Source organism: Panthera pardus, unplaced genomic scaffold (assembly GCF_024362965.1).
Source record: "Panthera pardus isolate Hobbes unplaced genomic scaffold, ASM2436296v1 HiC_scaffold_26, whole genome shotgun sequence".
Lineage (NCBI taxonomy): Eukaryota > Metazoa > Chordata > Mammalia > Carnivora > Felidae > Panthera > Panthera pardus.
The window spans coordinates 25,421,901-25,439,207 of record NW_026526832.1 but is presented as its reverse complement, the minus strand read 5'-3'; the positions used below and the strand labels follow the sequence as shown (position 1 = coordinate 25,439,207).

Here is a 17,307-nt window from a genome sequence, read left to right as displayed (position 1 = left end):
AAAGTTAAAGTCTTACTTAAAATCTTTGCAATCGGCATCCATTCCATTTGGCAAACCTCTGCCATTTATTTTAGAATCATCATCATCTCCTTGTTTAAGATCTCTGTTTTGGTCCTCCTCAAATGGAGAAGCCTTGCCTTTTTGATCTCCTTTCTCAGGTCCATCTGTTTCAGCATCTCTAGTGCCCTGAAGAAAAAGAATCTGTTTGATTCTGAATATGTAATAAAACACAAAAAAAGGCACCATAAGGTGACCTAAAACTACACTATAGTGCACATAAACAATAAAAACATTGAACCTTATTTTACTTTCATAATCAACTAATTTATCAAAGGCCAAAAAACTGAGCACAAAGCAGTGATTTATAACAGAAGAGCTAAGGCAACCTTAACTATAGCGGGGCTGGAAGAGCAGTAACACCACAGAAGAGATAATATCTTACTTAATGCATAATTTTGTTCGGTTACATTCACATCAAGCACTACCATAAGTAAGCAATTTTAATCTTGCAAATTATGTTTTTTAATTCATATAATTTGATTTTTGTAACATGGCTAAGATTATATTCCCAGTGGTTCTACTATTTCATCTATTTCAAGAAGTGGCCAAAAAAAGAAAACAAGAGCTCCAATAAGTTATAAAATTTCCTTTAGCTCTTGGGAAAAAACAGAAAAATAAACTGACTTAAAGATAACCAAAAAACCACTGAGTAATTATTAAATATTTCTTTATTCAAAATACTTACAAAAGTTCCCTTCCTAAATCGAGAATCCAATTTATCAGCAGGAGAAGAACTTAATACATATTCTACCATGCTCACACCAAGGCCTCCACTTTCTGATCGCGGAGACAGTATTGCATTTACTTCACTGTTTCCATGAAAACCCTGTCCAGATCTTCTCTGTACCATAATAGGCTGGGACATTGAATGGTCTGTTTGGAAGAAAGAACACAATTACACGTTTGTACTTTTAAGCTAACCAAAATTTATTTACATTAATATATTGAAGTACAAAAACTCAGCATAGAATTTGCAACTATGTGGATGGAACTGGAGGGTTATTATGCTAAGTGAAGTTAGTCAAAGACAAAAATCATATGACTTCACTCATATGGGGACTTTAACAGACAAAACAGATGAACATAAGGGAAGGGAAACAAAAATAATATAAAAACAGGGAGGGGGACAAAGCATAAGAGACTCATAAATATGGAGAACAAACAGAAGGTTACTGGAAGGGGTGCGGGAGGCGGGATGGGCTAAATGTGTAAGGGGCATTAAGGAATCTATTCCTGAAATCATTGTTGCACTGTATGCTAACTAATTTGGATGTAAATTTAAAAAATAAAATAAAATTAAAAAATAACCCAGGGAAAATAAATAAATAAAAGGTTATTGGCTCTACCTTGAAAAAACAAAACAAAGGGCGCCTGGGTGGCTCGGTCGGTTAAGCGTCCCACTTCGGCTCAGGTCACGATCTCACAGTCCGTGAGTTCGAGCCCCGCGTCGGGCTCTGTGCTGACAGCTCGGAGCCTGGAGCCTGTTTCAGATTCTGTGTCTCCCTCTCTCTCTGCCCCTCCCCTGTACATGCTCTGCCTCTCTCTGTCTCAAAAATAAATAAACGTTTAAAAAAAAATTAAAAAACAAAACAAAACCCCTCAGCATATTGTTTTTATAATCTTTACAAAAAGCTCTTCAGGGGTGCCTAGGTGCCTCAGGTCATGATCTCTAGTTTTTGAGTTCGAGCCCCTAGTTGGGCTCTGTGCTGACAGCTCAGAGCCTGGGGCCTGCTTCAGATTCTATGTCTCCCTCTCATGGTCTCTCTCTGCCCCTCCTCACTCCCACTCACACTCTGTCTCGCTCCCCTAAAATTAAACAAACATTTAAAAAAAAATTTTTTTTTAAGGCTCTTCATATTCACTGGCCTAGGCACATTTCTTGGGAATACAGATAGAGCCATTTGGTAAAAAATAAAAATAAAAATAAAAATAAAATAAGTAAAAGCTGATGTGAAGCCAGTCAAACCAGAAAGGTCAAGGGAGACAGAAACATTGACCTGAAGGCTCAGCTGCCTGTAAGCATCTCACTAAAATGTTACAGCTCTCTTTGTGATTCATACTAATTCAAAACAAAAACCTTTAAAAGTAAAACCTAGAAGAATAAAAATAACTCCTAAATTGGCAGAGGCACTCCTCAAGCTCAGTTATGTACTGGACAGATTTCAGAACACAAGGCTGTACCACTATAAACACAAACAAATAAGTTTGAAAAAATCAGTTCAGGGGCCCCTGGGTGGCTCAGTCGGTCTCTTGGTTTCAGCTCAGGTCATGATCTCATGGTTTCATGGGTTTGAGCCCTGTATCCAACTCTGCCCTGACAGTGCAGAGTCTCCTTGGGATTCTCTCTCTTCCTCTCTAACCCTCTCCTGCTCACGCTGTCTCTGTCTCTCTCAAATAAATAAAACTTAAAAAAAAGAAAAAAATCAGTTAATATCACAGAATTTTCTCTTGGTGTAAAACCTGTCACCTGAAGATTATTTTTAAAAATCCCTTCTAGTTTAAAACTTTCCCATTTATTTTTAACAAAAAAATATTCACCTGATAGGAGTGCCCTTTCTACATTGTTTTTAGGACAAAAAGGAAAAGCAGTATTTAAGATTAGAGAACAAATGGGATACAACTATAATTAAACAGTTGAGGCAACTTTTTAGATCTGCCAAAAAAAAATTGTAGAAGGAACCAATGAGCTGCCTCTGGTTCATTTGTGATCATATACAATATTCAGTATGAGGTCTAGTCCTTAAAGGGCTGAACTGTAATGGAGGAACTCAGTCATCACTTCATTAACTGTAGGTTTGATTGCTACTTTTGTTAAAGCATATAAAAACACTTCCATTACAGTATCTTTATCCACAAGAGATTAGTCATTATATTTTTTTCATTCAATCATTCACACATTCATTCACTAGTTCTAATGTTGATTTACGGCCTCTTGCATATTAGGCATTGTGCTTAGAACAAACATGGCAGTACCTGCCCTCAAAGAGATTATAGGTTTAATAGAAGGTAATCATAATAGAGTAAAAGAGCAGCAGTAAAAATAATCAAGGATACTATGCAAAAATAAAGAAAGGGCATCAATCCTTCTCAATCTTAGAGTGAATCCCAGAAGAAGTGATATGAAGAGTAAAGAGTTAAAGTGAGCAAAAAAATAGGGAAACATGAAGGTGGAAAAGACAGTTTCAGTTAGAGAAACCAAGCATATGGTAAAGTCTCCTACAGTCATGGAAAGAATCTTTAGATTGACAATTCCTTTAGGACATTATTCCTGCAATTCCTTTATTCATATTTGTACATACTTGGCATTCAATAAATGTTTATTTTTTTTTCAATGTTTGTTTATTTTTGAGAGACAGAAACAGAACGTGAGCGAGGGGAGGGGCAGAGAGAGAGGGAGACACAGAATCTGAAGCAGGCTCCAGGCTCTGAGCTGTCAGCACAGAGCCAGAAGCAGACTCAAACTCAGGAACCATGAGATCATAACCTGAGCTGAAGTTGGATGCTTAACCGGCTGAGCCACCTGAGCGCCCCCCAATAAATGTTCTATAAACAAAATAATTTCTAAATTTTTCATTCATTTCTAATTTTCACATGTCTCCAGGTAAAGACTAACATTCATCTTCAGAATTTTATCCATACAGCGTAAAAAAAAAAAATTTCAAGAGGAAATGATATAAGAAATTCAAAATATAAATCTGACACTAAAAGAAATATATAAATTTGTGGCTTAAATGTTTTACTTCTGGTACAAGCTATCCTCCAAATATAACATACCAAAAATATTTCCCAACCACCCATCTTGAAAATAATCTTTCATTACCATGTTGTGCTCAAGATGTTTTCCTTTGGAATGCTTTAAAAAAATATTTGGTTCTGGTAACTAAAGTAATTAACCACTCAACCTTTAAAACAAAAATCAAAACATGTCTACCATTCAACTTTTCAAGCACATGTAATTTTAGCAAGGAAAGTGTCTTTTGTGGGAAAAATGTGTCCCAGTCTAAATAATGGAATACTTTAAATTATGAGACCCATGTAATATGGGTTAATTCAAATCCAGAAAAAAAAAAAATTCTTTGAGGGCAATATCTTATTTACCTTCATATTCTCCAAACCTGGCATATTATATTACATACCGACAGACTTCAAAGAAAATTCCCAGTATTTTAAGAAAATTTCACTATAAATTAATAGCTAAAGTTTTCAAACTTTCTCAATTTTTACTATAAGAGTATTTATTAATCACTAAAATTATCTAGTACTACCTAACTTTTCAGCAATTATTTTAGTTGAGTAAACAAATTTAAATATGAAAGATTTTTTTCAACTAATAATTTTTTTTTAATTTACATCCAAATTAGTTAGCATACAGTGCAACAATGATTTCAAGGGTAGATTCCTTAATGCCCCTTACCCATTTAGCCCATCCCCCATCCTACACCCCCTCCAGTAACCCTCTGTTTGTTCTCCATATTTATGAGTCTCTTCTGTTTTGTCCCCCTCCCTGTTTTTATATTATTTTTGTTTCCTTTCCCTTGGGTTCATCCGTTTTGTCTCTTAAAGTCCTCATACGAGTGAAGTCATATGATTTTTGTCTTTCTCTAATTTCACTTAGCATAATACCCTCCAGTTCCATCCATGTAGCTGCAAATGGCAAGATTTCATTCTTTTTGACTGCCGAGTAATACTCCACTGTGTGTGTGTGTGTGTGTGTGTGTGTGTGTGTGTGTGTAAAATATACGTAATATGTTATATATATATATATGTGTGTATATGTGTATACATACACACACACACACACACACACACACACACACATATATACACACATATACACATATATACCACATCGTTTTTATCCATTCATCCATCAATGGACATTTGGGCCCTTCCATACTTTGGTTATTGTTGATAGTGCTGCTATAAACACTGGGGTGCATGTGTCCCTTCGAAACAGCTAGCCTTTATCCCTTGGATAAATACCTAGTAGTGCAATTGCTACGGTAGTTCTATTTTTAATTTTTTGAGGAACCTCCATAGTGTTTTCCAGAGTGGCTGCACCAGCTTGCATTCCCAATATAAAAGACTTTAAACCTTTTAATGTATTTTAATGATTTGTAGAATAAAGAAACACCTGGTAATTTACACTCAAAATTTAAGGTTAATTTGATAATTATCCAGAAATTTGTTCAGAAATTTGTTTTGATCTTAATTTGGTAATTTTGTGTAGCTTTCACAAGCTGCAATGAACTGTTATAAAAAGAGAAAACTTATTTGTAAAATACATGTTGACAGTTGCATGTGTATATATCTCAAATTTTACTAATGAGAAACATTTCAAAATATAATCAGTACTACTTTAAGAATAAGGCCATGCTCTGTAATTTACCTATCAATACAGTTACTTCCGTGAACTGTACTCCTTCATACCAGTTCCTTCTCCCTTAACAGTTTCTTGGTTTCTAAGTCTCTCTCCATTACTTGTGGATATCAAAAACATTCAAAGTCTGCTTCCCTTCTGTGGATTTACCTTACTCAGGGAGTTTACTTCCTCTCTGGGTATGGCAAATGTCTAATAAAGCTAGACTGAGCTGCAATTAGATAAATCAGTCGCTGTCCTCTAATACAATTTAAGATTGAAAATCCCTATTGTTAATGTGCCCTCTTTTAATGGAAACTCAGAATTTTATAATCAGAGTTAACTTCATTGTTTTTAAAGATCTCATCTTTAAGCAATCTCTATACCCAACAAACTCACAACCCTGAGATCATGAGTTGCACATTCCACAGACTAAGCCAACCAGGCACCCCAGAGTTAACTTCAAATAAAAACTTTGTAACATACTTCACCGTGACAAACACTTCTAATTGTTAAGTAGATCATTAGATAAGGGCTAATAAAAAATGCGCATTAACAAAAAATGTGCATTACAATGACTTACAAAATCTTCAACAAAGACTTCACAAATTTGCTCCAAATATTGTCTGGGGGTTAACAGGGTTTTGAAAATTTCAAGTAAACTCATAATTCTTACACATACACCAATAACTTACGAGAAGTTCCCCATGCAGTCTCTCTCCATTCATCATCCCCAAGAAATATGCCTTTTTGTCCATCTTTTGTTGAATCATCAGGTTCCCAAAACTTTTTGGTAGGCAAAAGCTATTTGGGAGGGAAAAAATGATTAATTTAAGTATCATTCTGATTACAAATTTATTCTAATTCTACATAGGTGAAAGCAAACTTACCACTGGTATGTACAAGTTAGTTTTCAATGCTAAGGAGAATTCAGGGTGAACTATTTTCTAATTTGTATTGTTAATGATAAAATAACTCCTCACTTATGTTTGGGTACTGGCTCTAATAATTCTAGACCTGAACACTAATCAAAATCCACTTTGGACTTTTCTATACTTTTTTAAAAGGTTTTACCATCATGTGATTTTCTTTATAAATTTTTTCAAAAAACTTACTAAATTTCTTATTCAATATAGATAATACAATAAAAACATCTATACAAAAAAGGAAAACTTTTCCTTTACTTCCAAATACTGCCCTTGGATCACCTCTTATCCCACAGCTTCCATGGCAGAAAATATATTTTCACTTTTACTTCACTTATTCAATGGAAGTATGTGACATATATAGCACATAAAAACTGTGTTGACACAATGATTCACAAATTATTCAATATGTACATTTTGGCTAATTCCTAATGATACTTTATTACTCATCCAAGCCTCTCCTCTCTACTTTCCCTGACACTCAGAGAAGATGGACTGGGGAGATGTTTGAAAAGTACAGACTGTTTTGTTTTTCTGAGACATGTACGTGGCATTTTAAGTTAAGTACTCCTAAGATCTCCTCCCTCTCAGCCCATAATTAGGTACCCAGTGTTCCAGGGCTCATAATTAAACCTGTATATACTTCTATCACTAAGCTTTTACCTGTGTTTGTCTCCTTAAGGCATAGTAACCTTATTTTTAGAGAGTTCACAAACATACAAACTAAATGTAATAAAATGAACGTAGTAAAACCTGAATTGAGTCTGAGAAATAAAATAAAACGGGGGGGAGGGGGGGGAGGGTTGAAAGTGTGAGTAGAAGGGGAGGAAGATACAGTAAATCATGAACAAAGGCACAACCTGATAAACTGCACTGTGTGTACAACAAGGTATGAGATGGATGAACAGATGTGGGAATGTCAAAGCTAATGCTGGTAAAACTTTCTAGGTCAGATTCTCAGAAGCCTTAAAGATAAGCTAAGAAATTGCACATTTCACCAACGTAAAGGGAATTCAGAGAGGTTAAGAGTGACATTATGTTTTAGAAAACAACTCAAGTTATAAGCTTTAAGAATAATGGATAGTCTAGACGACAGGCAAGGAAATCAGTTTAGCAGAATTACAGCAGGGCCAAGATGGTAGAAGTAAAACAGGTGGTACTAACCCAAAGAACTGAAAAAACAACATGGTTTGAGAGACATTTAGCACAGTCAGTATGAGTATGATTACAAATGGGGAAGGGATTAATAAAAAGGATACAATTTTTAAATTTGGATAATAAGCTAAATGGTAGCACTATTAACTAAAACAAAAAGCCAGAAGCAGCTCTGAAGGCAGGGGGAAAAGTCCAATTTGGGCATGTTCCCAATCTACAGATTTTTTTTTGCTAAATTAAATATATTTAATTTTAAAGGAAACCAGCTTCTACTAATTTTAAAAAGAAAAGTTTTTCCATGTTAGGATCACCCTGGGCTGCAAATGATTTTTATTTAAAGCACATTTTAAACAATAATCTGCTCTAACAAAGATCCCAGCAAAATGCAACCTCTGTTCCTTCATAAGCTTTTTTTAAAAATCACTATAAAAGGTTCATGTAAATATTCAAACAAAATGTAAAGTTGATAATACTAAAACACTGCACTTGATATATTTAAATAATTGAATATGTATGCATAGCAAAACCCAAGTTAATACTTTAAAATGTCATTAAAAATTGGTTTCTGAGAGAATAAAGAAATGTTTTATCCATACATCATGAAAAAAAGTTTCAATATCAAAATAATAGTAACAAAGAAACTGAGGGTAAAGTTTTAGAAACTTAATAGAAACAGTCACAGAAATGGCTGAAACTAACCTAAAGTAACAGAAATAACAATCCCTTTGAGGAAGTCTTTGTGATAAAGTTCTGTGTAGTGCTTTAGTAGAGAAGCTCATAAATTACTGCTTTAAAACACAACTAGAGGGGGTGCCCGGGTGGCTCAGTCGGTTGGGCATCCGACTTCAGCTCAGGTCATGATATCACAGCTCCTGAGTTCGAGCCCCACGTCAGATTCTGTGCCAACACTTGGGAGGCTGGAGCCTGCTTCAGATTTGGGTCTCCCCCTCTCTCTCTGCCCCTCCCCTGCTCGTGCTTTGTCTCTCTCAAATATAAACATTTAAAAAAAATTAAAAACAAAAACTGTATTAAGCACTTATCCAATGTGCCTACTTTTTGCCAAACACTGTGCTATGAATATCCTCATTTTGCAAACGTTTATTAAGTTATCATGCACAGGAGTTGGTAAAATCAATACCTCTCCTAACAAAGGCCTATACCAACATTCTACAAACAACGTTCTGTGACAGTTTAGACACTGATTTGAAATACTTTCAGAGAAACTACTAGCTTGTGACCAAGAAAAGTTAAAATGAACTGAATACAGGGGAAGGCAACAATTCAAGATAGACCATTTAGGGGAAAAAAAAATGTAGGCAGTACACTGGCTGCAATAGCAATAAAATTAGAGATTTGCCCCTGGAGACTCTTTTACGGTAGTAGAAAGGGGGAAGCATATTATAGAAAACAAGGGTTAAGAGATCTTAAAGATCTGCAAGATATATTATCCAGTACTACTTCATATTCGTTCCCAATTTCACAAAAACTTTAAACCAAAGTCAAGCAACTCAGTATATCTTGTTAACCTACACCTCTGTCTTTCCAACTCAGAAATGATTGGGTGAACATACAAATTCATCCCCCCAACTGTCCACCATTTTACTAGTTCTTTCCTTCAAGAAGCATTTATGGCTTGCCCTCTCCATCTTCAAAAATAGCAGTACGGGGAGCCTGGGTGGCTCAGTCGGGTGAGCGTCCGACTTCGGCCCAGGTCACAATCTTGCGGTTTGTCAGTTGGAGCCCCGCGTCAGGCTCTGTGCTTGGAGCCTGGAGCCTGTTTCTGATTCTGTGTCTCCCTGTCTCTCTGTTCCTCCCCTGTCTGTCCCTGTCTCTCTCAAAAATAAACATTAAAAACAAATAAATAAATAAATAAATAAATAAAGCAGTCAACACTTTCACATACTGCCTCAAAATAAGTAATAAATTCCTACAAGAACCTATACTATGAGGTACACTTACATTTCAGATTAATACCAATTACTACATAAAAATCACAAAACCAACCAAATTAACATAATCCCAAGAATTAATAGGATGTAAAGGCTTTATGTCTACAATATGGTGTTTTAAATTAAGATGTTCATGTAATATCCAAACTGGGACACTTCTGAGGAAGGGGGTGCTATTAATAATTATGCCATGACACCAGATATGTATCTGGACTATCTGGTCAAATTACGATGTTAAGGTGACTCTCTTCATAATGGAAGTTCACAAAAGACAGGCATAGATGCTAATAACTAAATGTGTATGTAGAAAACAAAAGACAAAGTAATTCCCTTGAACCCCACAATGGCGCTTTTCCAGACTTTAATTTTTTTCTATTAATAAAAGATATCAATACTTCTTCATTTTTTCAAATCATACCACTTCCCCAGATCTTCTCCATTTCTAATACTTTAATCACCACAACCATTAGATGTCATCACTTCCAATAGGAAGCAGTACTATAAATAGTCAAGGCGCTCATCAGTTTATGCTATTCAATCACTACTATATACCATCTTGGGCCAGTTAACCATTCTGAGCTTCAATCTCCTCATCTGTAAGGATAATAATAACGATACTTTTATAGTATATTTCATATTTCATAGAAATGAGGCTAAAATGAAATAGCGTAAGTAAACTGCTTAGAATAGTACCAAGCATATAGCAGACACAAATTAGATCTCTTTGCTACAAAAATAGGAACCTTTTAATATTTATTATAAAACATAACAAACTGGCCAGCAACATTTAACTGGCTGATTATTTTAAAGGACTATGATATTACTATTCAATACAAAAGTCTTATCTATAGTTATTTGCCTTCTTTTTCCAATTCATTTGAGTATCATAGGAGGGACATGAAACAAAGAATAGATGCCTAATACCGTCCCATCCTGCACAAGGAATCAGAACCAAGGTTACACACATGGCTAATAAATGGCAGCAATAGGATTTGAACACATCGCCTGTATAATTCTAAAGCCCATTCTCTTTACACCTGCTATGGAAGATGGTTCTTTTCAATCATAGTCTAATTCATCAATATTTCTGAAAATTACCAGCATTAGACCACCACTAGATATAATAAAAAAGCTTAGGGGTGCCTGGGTGGCTCATTGGTTAACTGCCCGAATCCTGATATCAGCTCAGGTCATGATCTCACAGTTCACGGGATCGAGCCCGCATTGGGCTCTGCACTAACACTGCAGAGCCTACTTGGGATTCTCTCTCTCCCTCTCTCTGCCCCTCCCCCGCAGGCACACGCATGGCATGCTTTCTCTCAAAAATAAGTAAACATTTTAAAAAGTTTATATTATCATGATATTCACCCCATATAACGTGGGCATTCATTATGGTGGATAAAGTTTAAGAATTAAGGTAAAGATTTCTGTAGATAAAACTATGATCGTTATTTAAACACTATTTCAAATAGCTGGCTTCTATTCCAGTTATCCCTAACAGCTCAGATCAGAGCTAGAACATTTGAGAGATATATGTAACTCATACAAAGGTTATTCCTAATACTGTCTTCAAAGAAGTCAATCTTACTCAGAGGCATAGTGATAGTGATAGATTGGAGAGAAAACAGAAGTCTCCTCCCGTATCCAGCATTCCACTTCACCATACCACTTGGGATCTTAGTGCATAACATTCTTTAAATATTATTGTGTCAGAAAAGAAAGGAGGAGGCATTATTTATCATACTAAGCTTTGACTATTCCCTAAATAATACACATTAACGCAGGGATTTAAAATTAAATTCTAGGTTCCCTAAAGAATTTCAGGCAGGGGTATCTTTCCCCCTATTTAAAAAATTAACAGGAACATACTGTGTGTGTATATAATAGATTTGTGCCTTTGCACTGTAGTTTTAAAACACTATATTAATGAAGCTGAGTCCAACCGCCTATGAATTAGCTTTGTTCTTTTTAAAGCCATATGACACAATACAAATCAGTAAGTCTTTTGACAAAAACATGCTATGGAAAAATATGGAAAGAATGAGTTTATGAATGGATGAATACGGATCTGTTCCCATTTCTGGATGACCAAGTAGAAAAGACTGCCCTTCTGATGGTGGGTCAGTAAAGACATCATGACCTACAAAACCCAGTACATTTGAAAATAGTCCTATATGTAATGCAATATTTGTACATGAGAAATTTACAACAACTTAAGACATAATAAAGAAAATTTGATTTTTGAAGAAAAAGTCAAGAATAGGGCAATCCATTAAAAAAGGATGTCACATTAAAAAATAAACAAGCAATTTTAGAAAACTCAAGAGCCAAAAACTCAGGGCTACTTTTAATTTATTAAAATGAATTCTGGGATAAAACAAAAACAAAAAACCTCACCTGTCAGGAAAGGAGGAGAAGACTGGTGAGAGAGAGACAGGCAAAGAAGGAAATCCCAGAAGGTTCCCTGCTGCCTGTGAGATGAGGAAAGATAGAAAGGCTTGTGGGAGAGAGAACCCAGAGGCAGAAACCTGAGTAGGTTTCTTAGCTATCTCTTAGAGGTAACAGAATTAGTTGGTAAACTGTTAAGAAAAAAAACTTAATTAGTGAATAACAGCTTATTTAAAAATACATTTCTACTGAATGAAGGTCATAGAAGCACTGACCTACTGTTATCTGCCCAAAAGAGCAGGCAGTCTAAACCCTAGCCACTTTCATTCTGCGTTATCTAAAATTTCCATTAAGAAGGCCTAGATTTAAGTTTAGATTAACATACTGTTCAACCCAGCTTGTCTCTTTTCCAAAAACCTCAAATATACCTCCTCCACCCTCAAATAACTAACCAAACTCTTCCAACTACTGTTTCTGATCATGACATTTTTGTTTAACTGCAAAGATGTCTTTGCATTTATCAAGTGTTATTTAGAAGGGGAGTGGGGAAATGAGCCAATCTGTAAACATATATACAATGTAGATCTAGGAAGTAAAGTGCTCGGGGTCTAAAGAGAATTAAGTTAATGGTGTGGCTTTACTTGCCCTTAAAGAAATCACTGAGTTCAAGTTTGTCACAGATCAGGCTGAAACACTGTTCAAACCTGGATTATTTTGCTTTCTAAAGACCAAAGAAAACAAGTAGCAGGGAACAAAACAGAAGCCTTTTTCAACTATTTCTTTTTATTCACCCACAGTGTAAATAATGCCTAAGTAGCCACTGCAGTGAAGGTGTAGGTGTTTTTTTGTTGTTGTTTAACTAAAAAATTATTCCTTCTTTCAAACCTTTCTTAGGGACCAGAATTTTACCTTATACACTAGACTAACAAGTGTACTTTGGCAATACTTATGCTTAAGCACCTTAACTCACCCTTAAATCAGTCCTCTGAAAATGACAAACTCTTTGGAAAACGCTGTTCTGGAGAAGGGAAGGGTTAGCTAGCTGCAGGGTGCCCTCTTGTGGCCCAGAGGAGTGACTGGACTCTTTTTCTGCATCTGAAGAGCACAGCATTGGATGGAGTGAGTCTCATGAAGGTCGCTAATCTACCAAAGTAAAATAATCTCCGGGAGCAAGCAGTTAATTACACATCTCATGTCTGTTCACTGTTATGATCTATTACCAAAGTCCACACTATGTTAGTACTACAGAACACGACAAAATAAAGATGTGACCACAAGGGTTTTCGTAATCAATTAGTTTTCTAAATATTCTTTAGATATATGGAAAACTCAAGCATTTTTTATTCCTTAATTTATGTGATGGTGTAGTTAAATGGGATGCCCCAACAAAAATCATATATTAACAGGACTGATAAAATCTATTAAATTCAGAGTGCTAACTGTGTGCCACTTATTCAAAGCTAACAATCTACAGAAAAGATTAATATAAAACAAACTGTAACAAGTAATAAAGTATGTATAAAGATCTAGGAGAAGTCAGAAGAGGAAGTAATTAATTTTACTGCAGATAGCAATGGGACAACAGATAAGAATCTTTCTCAGTACAGTCTTGTAGAGGATTAGAAGTTTATTAAGCAGTGAACAAGGAGAGATTTTTGGAAGAGAGAATAGTGAACAATCAAGTGTGGCTAAAGCAAACGTCATACATATATAAAACAGCAGGACAAGGATCAAGAAAGGCTCTTTTCTGAGCAAAGTAATTATGATTCATTATCAAAATATAAAACATTATCTAAACAAAGTCAATCAAATCAATTAGATACAATCTCACTAAAAATTACTACTAGAGGTTTAAAAAAAAAAAAAAAGGTGAAAATCACCACAACTACAGAATTGTATCATCTGAGATTTTAAAAACCCACATCATGTGGAAGACATAAACACTATTTTCAAGAATATTTATGGTTTAAAAAAAAAGTGTTAAGGGCTCAAATAAAGTGAGGTATATACATTCTTAGTATTCGTAAGTATTTACCTCTCCCATTCCCCGAGATTCTAATGCAAGAGCTTGAAAATCATGATTCATTTCATCCACAGATCAAACCTGTTGAACAAAAACAAAAATCAGTAGAAAGAAAAATTTAAATAGACTGTATCAAGTATTTTTATATTATATTGCTGCTATTACTGCAATTAGCATGAGCAGAGATAGACAAAAACCGGTTTCTCTATGAAGATAGATTTCCCTAAATAGAGCACATAACAGCAATCTACATTAAAATTAAAACCCTGAGGTCAAAGGTTCGTGGGCTATTCTGTGTGCCAAGAAAAACCACTAATGGCTGAGCAAAATAGAAGGTAACAAAGGAAGCAAGCTCAAATACTAAAGTATAGTTAGCCTGTTTTTTATGTTGTTCCAATTATAACATTACTATTTTACATTACTTTAGTTAATATTTTTCAAAATTTCTCAACACTTCCTTATTTGTAGGTCTTCTACCACTGATTTAAAACTTTCCCTCAAAATATGTAAGTGATGATCCAGTTCAATCTCAAAGAAACACATAAATTAATCAGCTGTGGGAGCGATTAAATATTGAAATTTCCTTAAGAGTAACTCCTTTCACTTCGCCTTCTACTAAAACTAAAGTGTATGTTTCTTATCTTTTCATTTCTAACAGTTTAAATTATCATTCATGGGACAATGTGTTGAGTAAGAAGGTCCTTTGCCTTCGAATGTTAAGTACTGCTGGAGAACACCATTCAACACTGAAGCCACTACAAATTCACAGCCTTCAGCTCTTAGGTCTTGCAATACAATCCTATTAATTTCCCCAATAGGTTCTCTCTAAGACTCCATAGTATTGGACATTACAAAGCACCCCTCCCTTGCTGTAATAATGTTCTCCGTTGCCACTTTCTCTCTCATCATTTTTCCTTCTACTTTCCAACGTGTCCAGTTGCTTTTTCTCAGCCTTCACAGATCCCCTTGTCTCTTCAACTCTAGTGTTCCTTTAGTCCTCTATCCAAGGTAGTATCCTCTCTACCCCTTATCCTGAGCAATCTCATCCACTCTCATCGCTTTGAAAACTATATATATGCTTAGGACTCTCACTCAAACATTTGTATTTATAAGCCAAATTTCTCTCTTAAAAATTTCCAAATATCTCCTTCCCATTCCCTGGGCAAAATTCCAACTTTATTCTTCGTCCCCATTTACAGCTTAATTCTTTCCTTTCTTACACCAATATCCAATCACTAATGTCGACCTCCTACCTCACTTAAATCTAACCATTTTCCAGCTGTTTGGTTGTTTACACTACCACCATCTCTTACCTAAAATGACTGTAATTCTGTCTTCCCATCATACACTCTAATCTCCAAATGTAATCAGTCATCTTTCTGAACTGTACTTTGTCCATGTGATTCCTACATCTTAATCCTTGACTTAAAGATAAAGCTCAAACTCCTTAAGGTGGTTTACAAGGAAATAGAATTAGATTCAAATTATAGTCTGGCAGCTTAGTAAGTAGCTCTATAACTCTGAACAAGTACCCTAAACTGTTTTCTCTCAATTTCTTCATGGGATGGTAACTGGAGCATCTGCCACATGGCTTACTGTGAATTAGAGAACAGGGTACGTAAGTATTCAAAACTTAGCTAATAAAAGGGCACCTGGCTGGTTCAGTTGGTAAAGTATGCAATCTTTTTTTTAAATATTTTTCTTTATTTTGAGAGAGCACAAGTGGGGGAGGGGCAGAGAGAGGGGGATAATCTGAAGTGGGCTCTACTCTGACAGCAGCTACCCCAACGTGGGACTTGAACTCATGAATCACAAGATCATGATCTGAGGTGAAGTCAGATGCTCAACCGACTGAGTTACCCAGGTGCCCTGAGCATGCAACTCTTGATCTCAGGGTTGTAAGTTTGAGCCCCACACTGAGTGTAGACCTTACTTAAAAATAAAATCTTTAAAAAAGTCAGCTATTAAAAAAAGCTCTTCAATCTTTTCAGCAAATGATACTTGAAAAATAAGATATCCATATGCAAAAAAGTGAACCTCAACACATACCTTACACTTTAATAAAAAAAAAAAAACTAATGGATCATACAGCTAAATGTAGTATTATAAGACTTCTAGAAAAACAGAACAGCTATGTGACCTAGTGTTTATGAGGTAAGATCAACATCAAAAGCAGAGTCCATAAAAGAAAAACCAATGTGTAAAAAAATCTGACTTCGTCAATAAAACAGGCTGAACAAAAGACACTGATGATAATGAAAAAACCACAGACTAGGAGAAAAATATTTGGAAATCACAGATCCAATACAGGACTTGTATCCAAATATATTTAAAAAACTCTAACAAAAGAACAAACAACCCAATCTAAAAATGAGCAACAAATCTGAACAGATACTATTATCAAAAAACTATATGGATAGCAAATAAGCTATTTCTCTTAACCTGTTAGAAAAGCTGGATTCATTAACAGTTCTCACAAAGTGAACAGGTCATTTCATCCTTTCATTAACTTAGGAACCTTTTACTAGATATCTTCAATGTGTTGGATTTTGTTGAGGAAAAAACGAGTTAAAATACAGTCACTGTTCTCAAAGAGTTTAAATGAGTCACAGGCACTTTCTGGTAATTAGAGGTATAGCTCTTATTAACCTAAACACTCCGGCAGATAACTACAAATTCTGGGCAAATACAAAACAATTAGAAGGCAATGGAAACCAAAAACCCAAAGTGGAAGATCATCTACACTTAAAAGAAAAGACTGGCAAAGAGTGAGTTTTTTAAATGGCTTTTTCTCCTGAGAACAGGCCTGGGGTTGGAGGTGGGCACCAAAATTCCTACAGAGAATCTAGTCTTAAAAGCTTGAAGAACCAAAGGACAGTTTGGAGCAACCAGAGATGCTGGAAACTGAAGATGGAAGTCTCAGGAAAGAGACAACCAAATTCCGTATATAAATTCTACTCAGATTTTTAGACAATCCCTGAACTATATATCTGTGGAGCAGACTTTGAGCAGCCTAATTAAGGCTACAGACTTATGTCTGTAATGTCTGCTACAGACTACCACAGAAGTCACAGGAATTTGGAGTTTGAGCCCCATTAAACAAAAACAAAAAACTTTCTCAATAGGAACATAACAGAACCTAGAGTACTTTCAATGTATCAATCATAAAGTCTGGAACACAATCTAAAAGTACTAGACATGTACAAACAGGAAAATGAGACCTAGACTAAAGGGAAAAATCAATTAATAAAGACCAAGCCCAAGCTGACCCAACGGTTAGAATTAGCAGGGATCTTAAAACAACTATTGTAACTGTACACAAACATGAAAGAAAAAATATGCTAACAAATTAAAAAATACAAAATTACAACAAAGAAAGCAAACTATAAAAATAACCAAATGGAAACTCTATAACTAAAAAATATCTTTAGGGGTTCCTGGGTGGCT

General features: G+C 35.3%; 1 protein-coding gene across 8 annotated transcripts in view; it reads right to left on the bottom strand.

Annotated features, from left to right (window-relative positions):
* Nucleotides 1-17,307, bottom strand: part of PUM2 (pumilio RNA binding family member 2) — a 99,863-nt gene that overhangs the window by 62,817 nt on the left and 19,739 nt on the right. For 5 of the 8 annotated variants that reach the window (XM_053891130.1, XM_019451057.2, XM_019451065.2 and 2 more), the window contains exons 2-5: nt 13,873-13,941; nt 6,115-6,223; nt 746-933; nt 17-186 (exon numbers count right to left, since the gene is read on the bottom strand). In XM_053891130.1, coding sequence (XP_053747105.1) covers nt 17-186; nt 746-933; nt 6,115-6,223; nt 13,873-13,923 — 518 coding nt within the window. In that variant the 5' untranslated portion in view covers nt 13,924-13,941. Of the gene's footprint in view, nt 1-16; nt 187-745; nt 934-6,101; nt 6,224-11,846; nt 11,921-12,807; nt 12,929-13,872; nt 13,942-17,307 lie in introns of those variants that run through there. The other 3 variants (XM_019451043.2, XM_053891129.1, XM_019451094.2) reach the window with 2 other exon arrangements.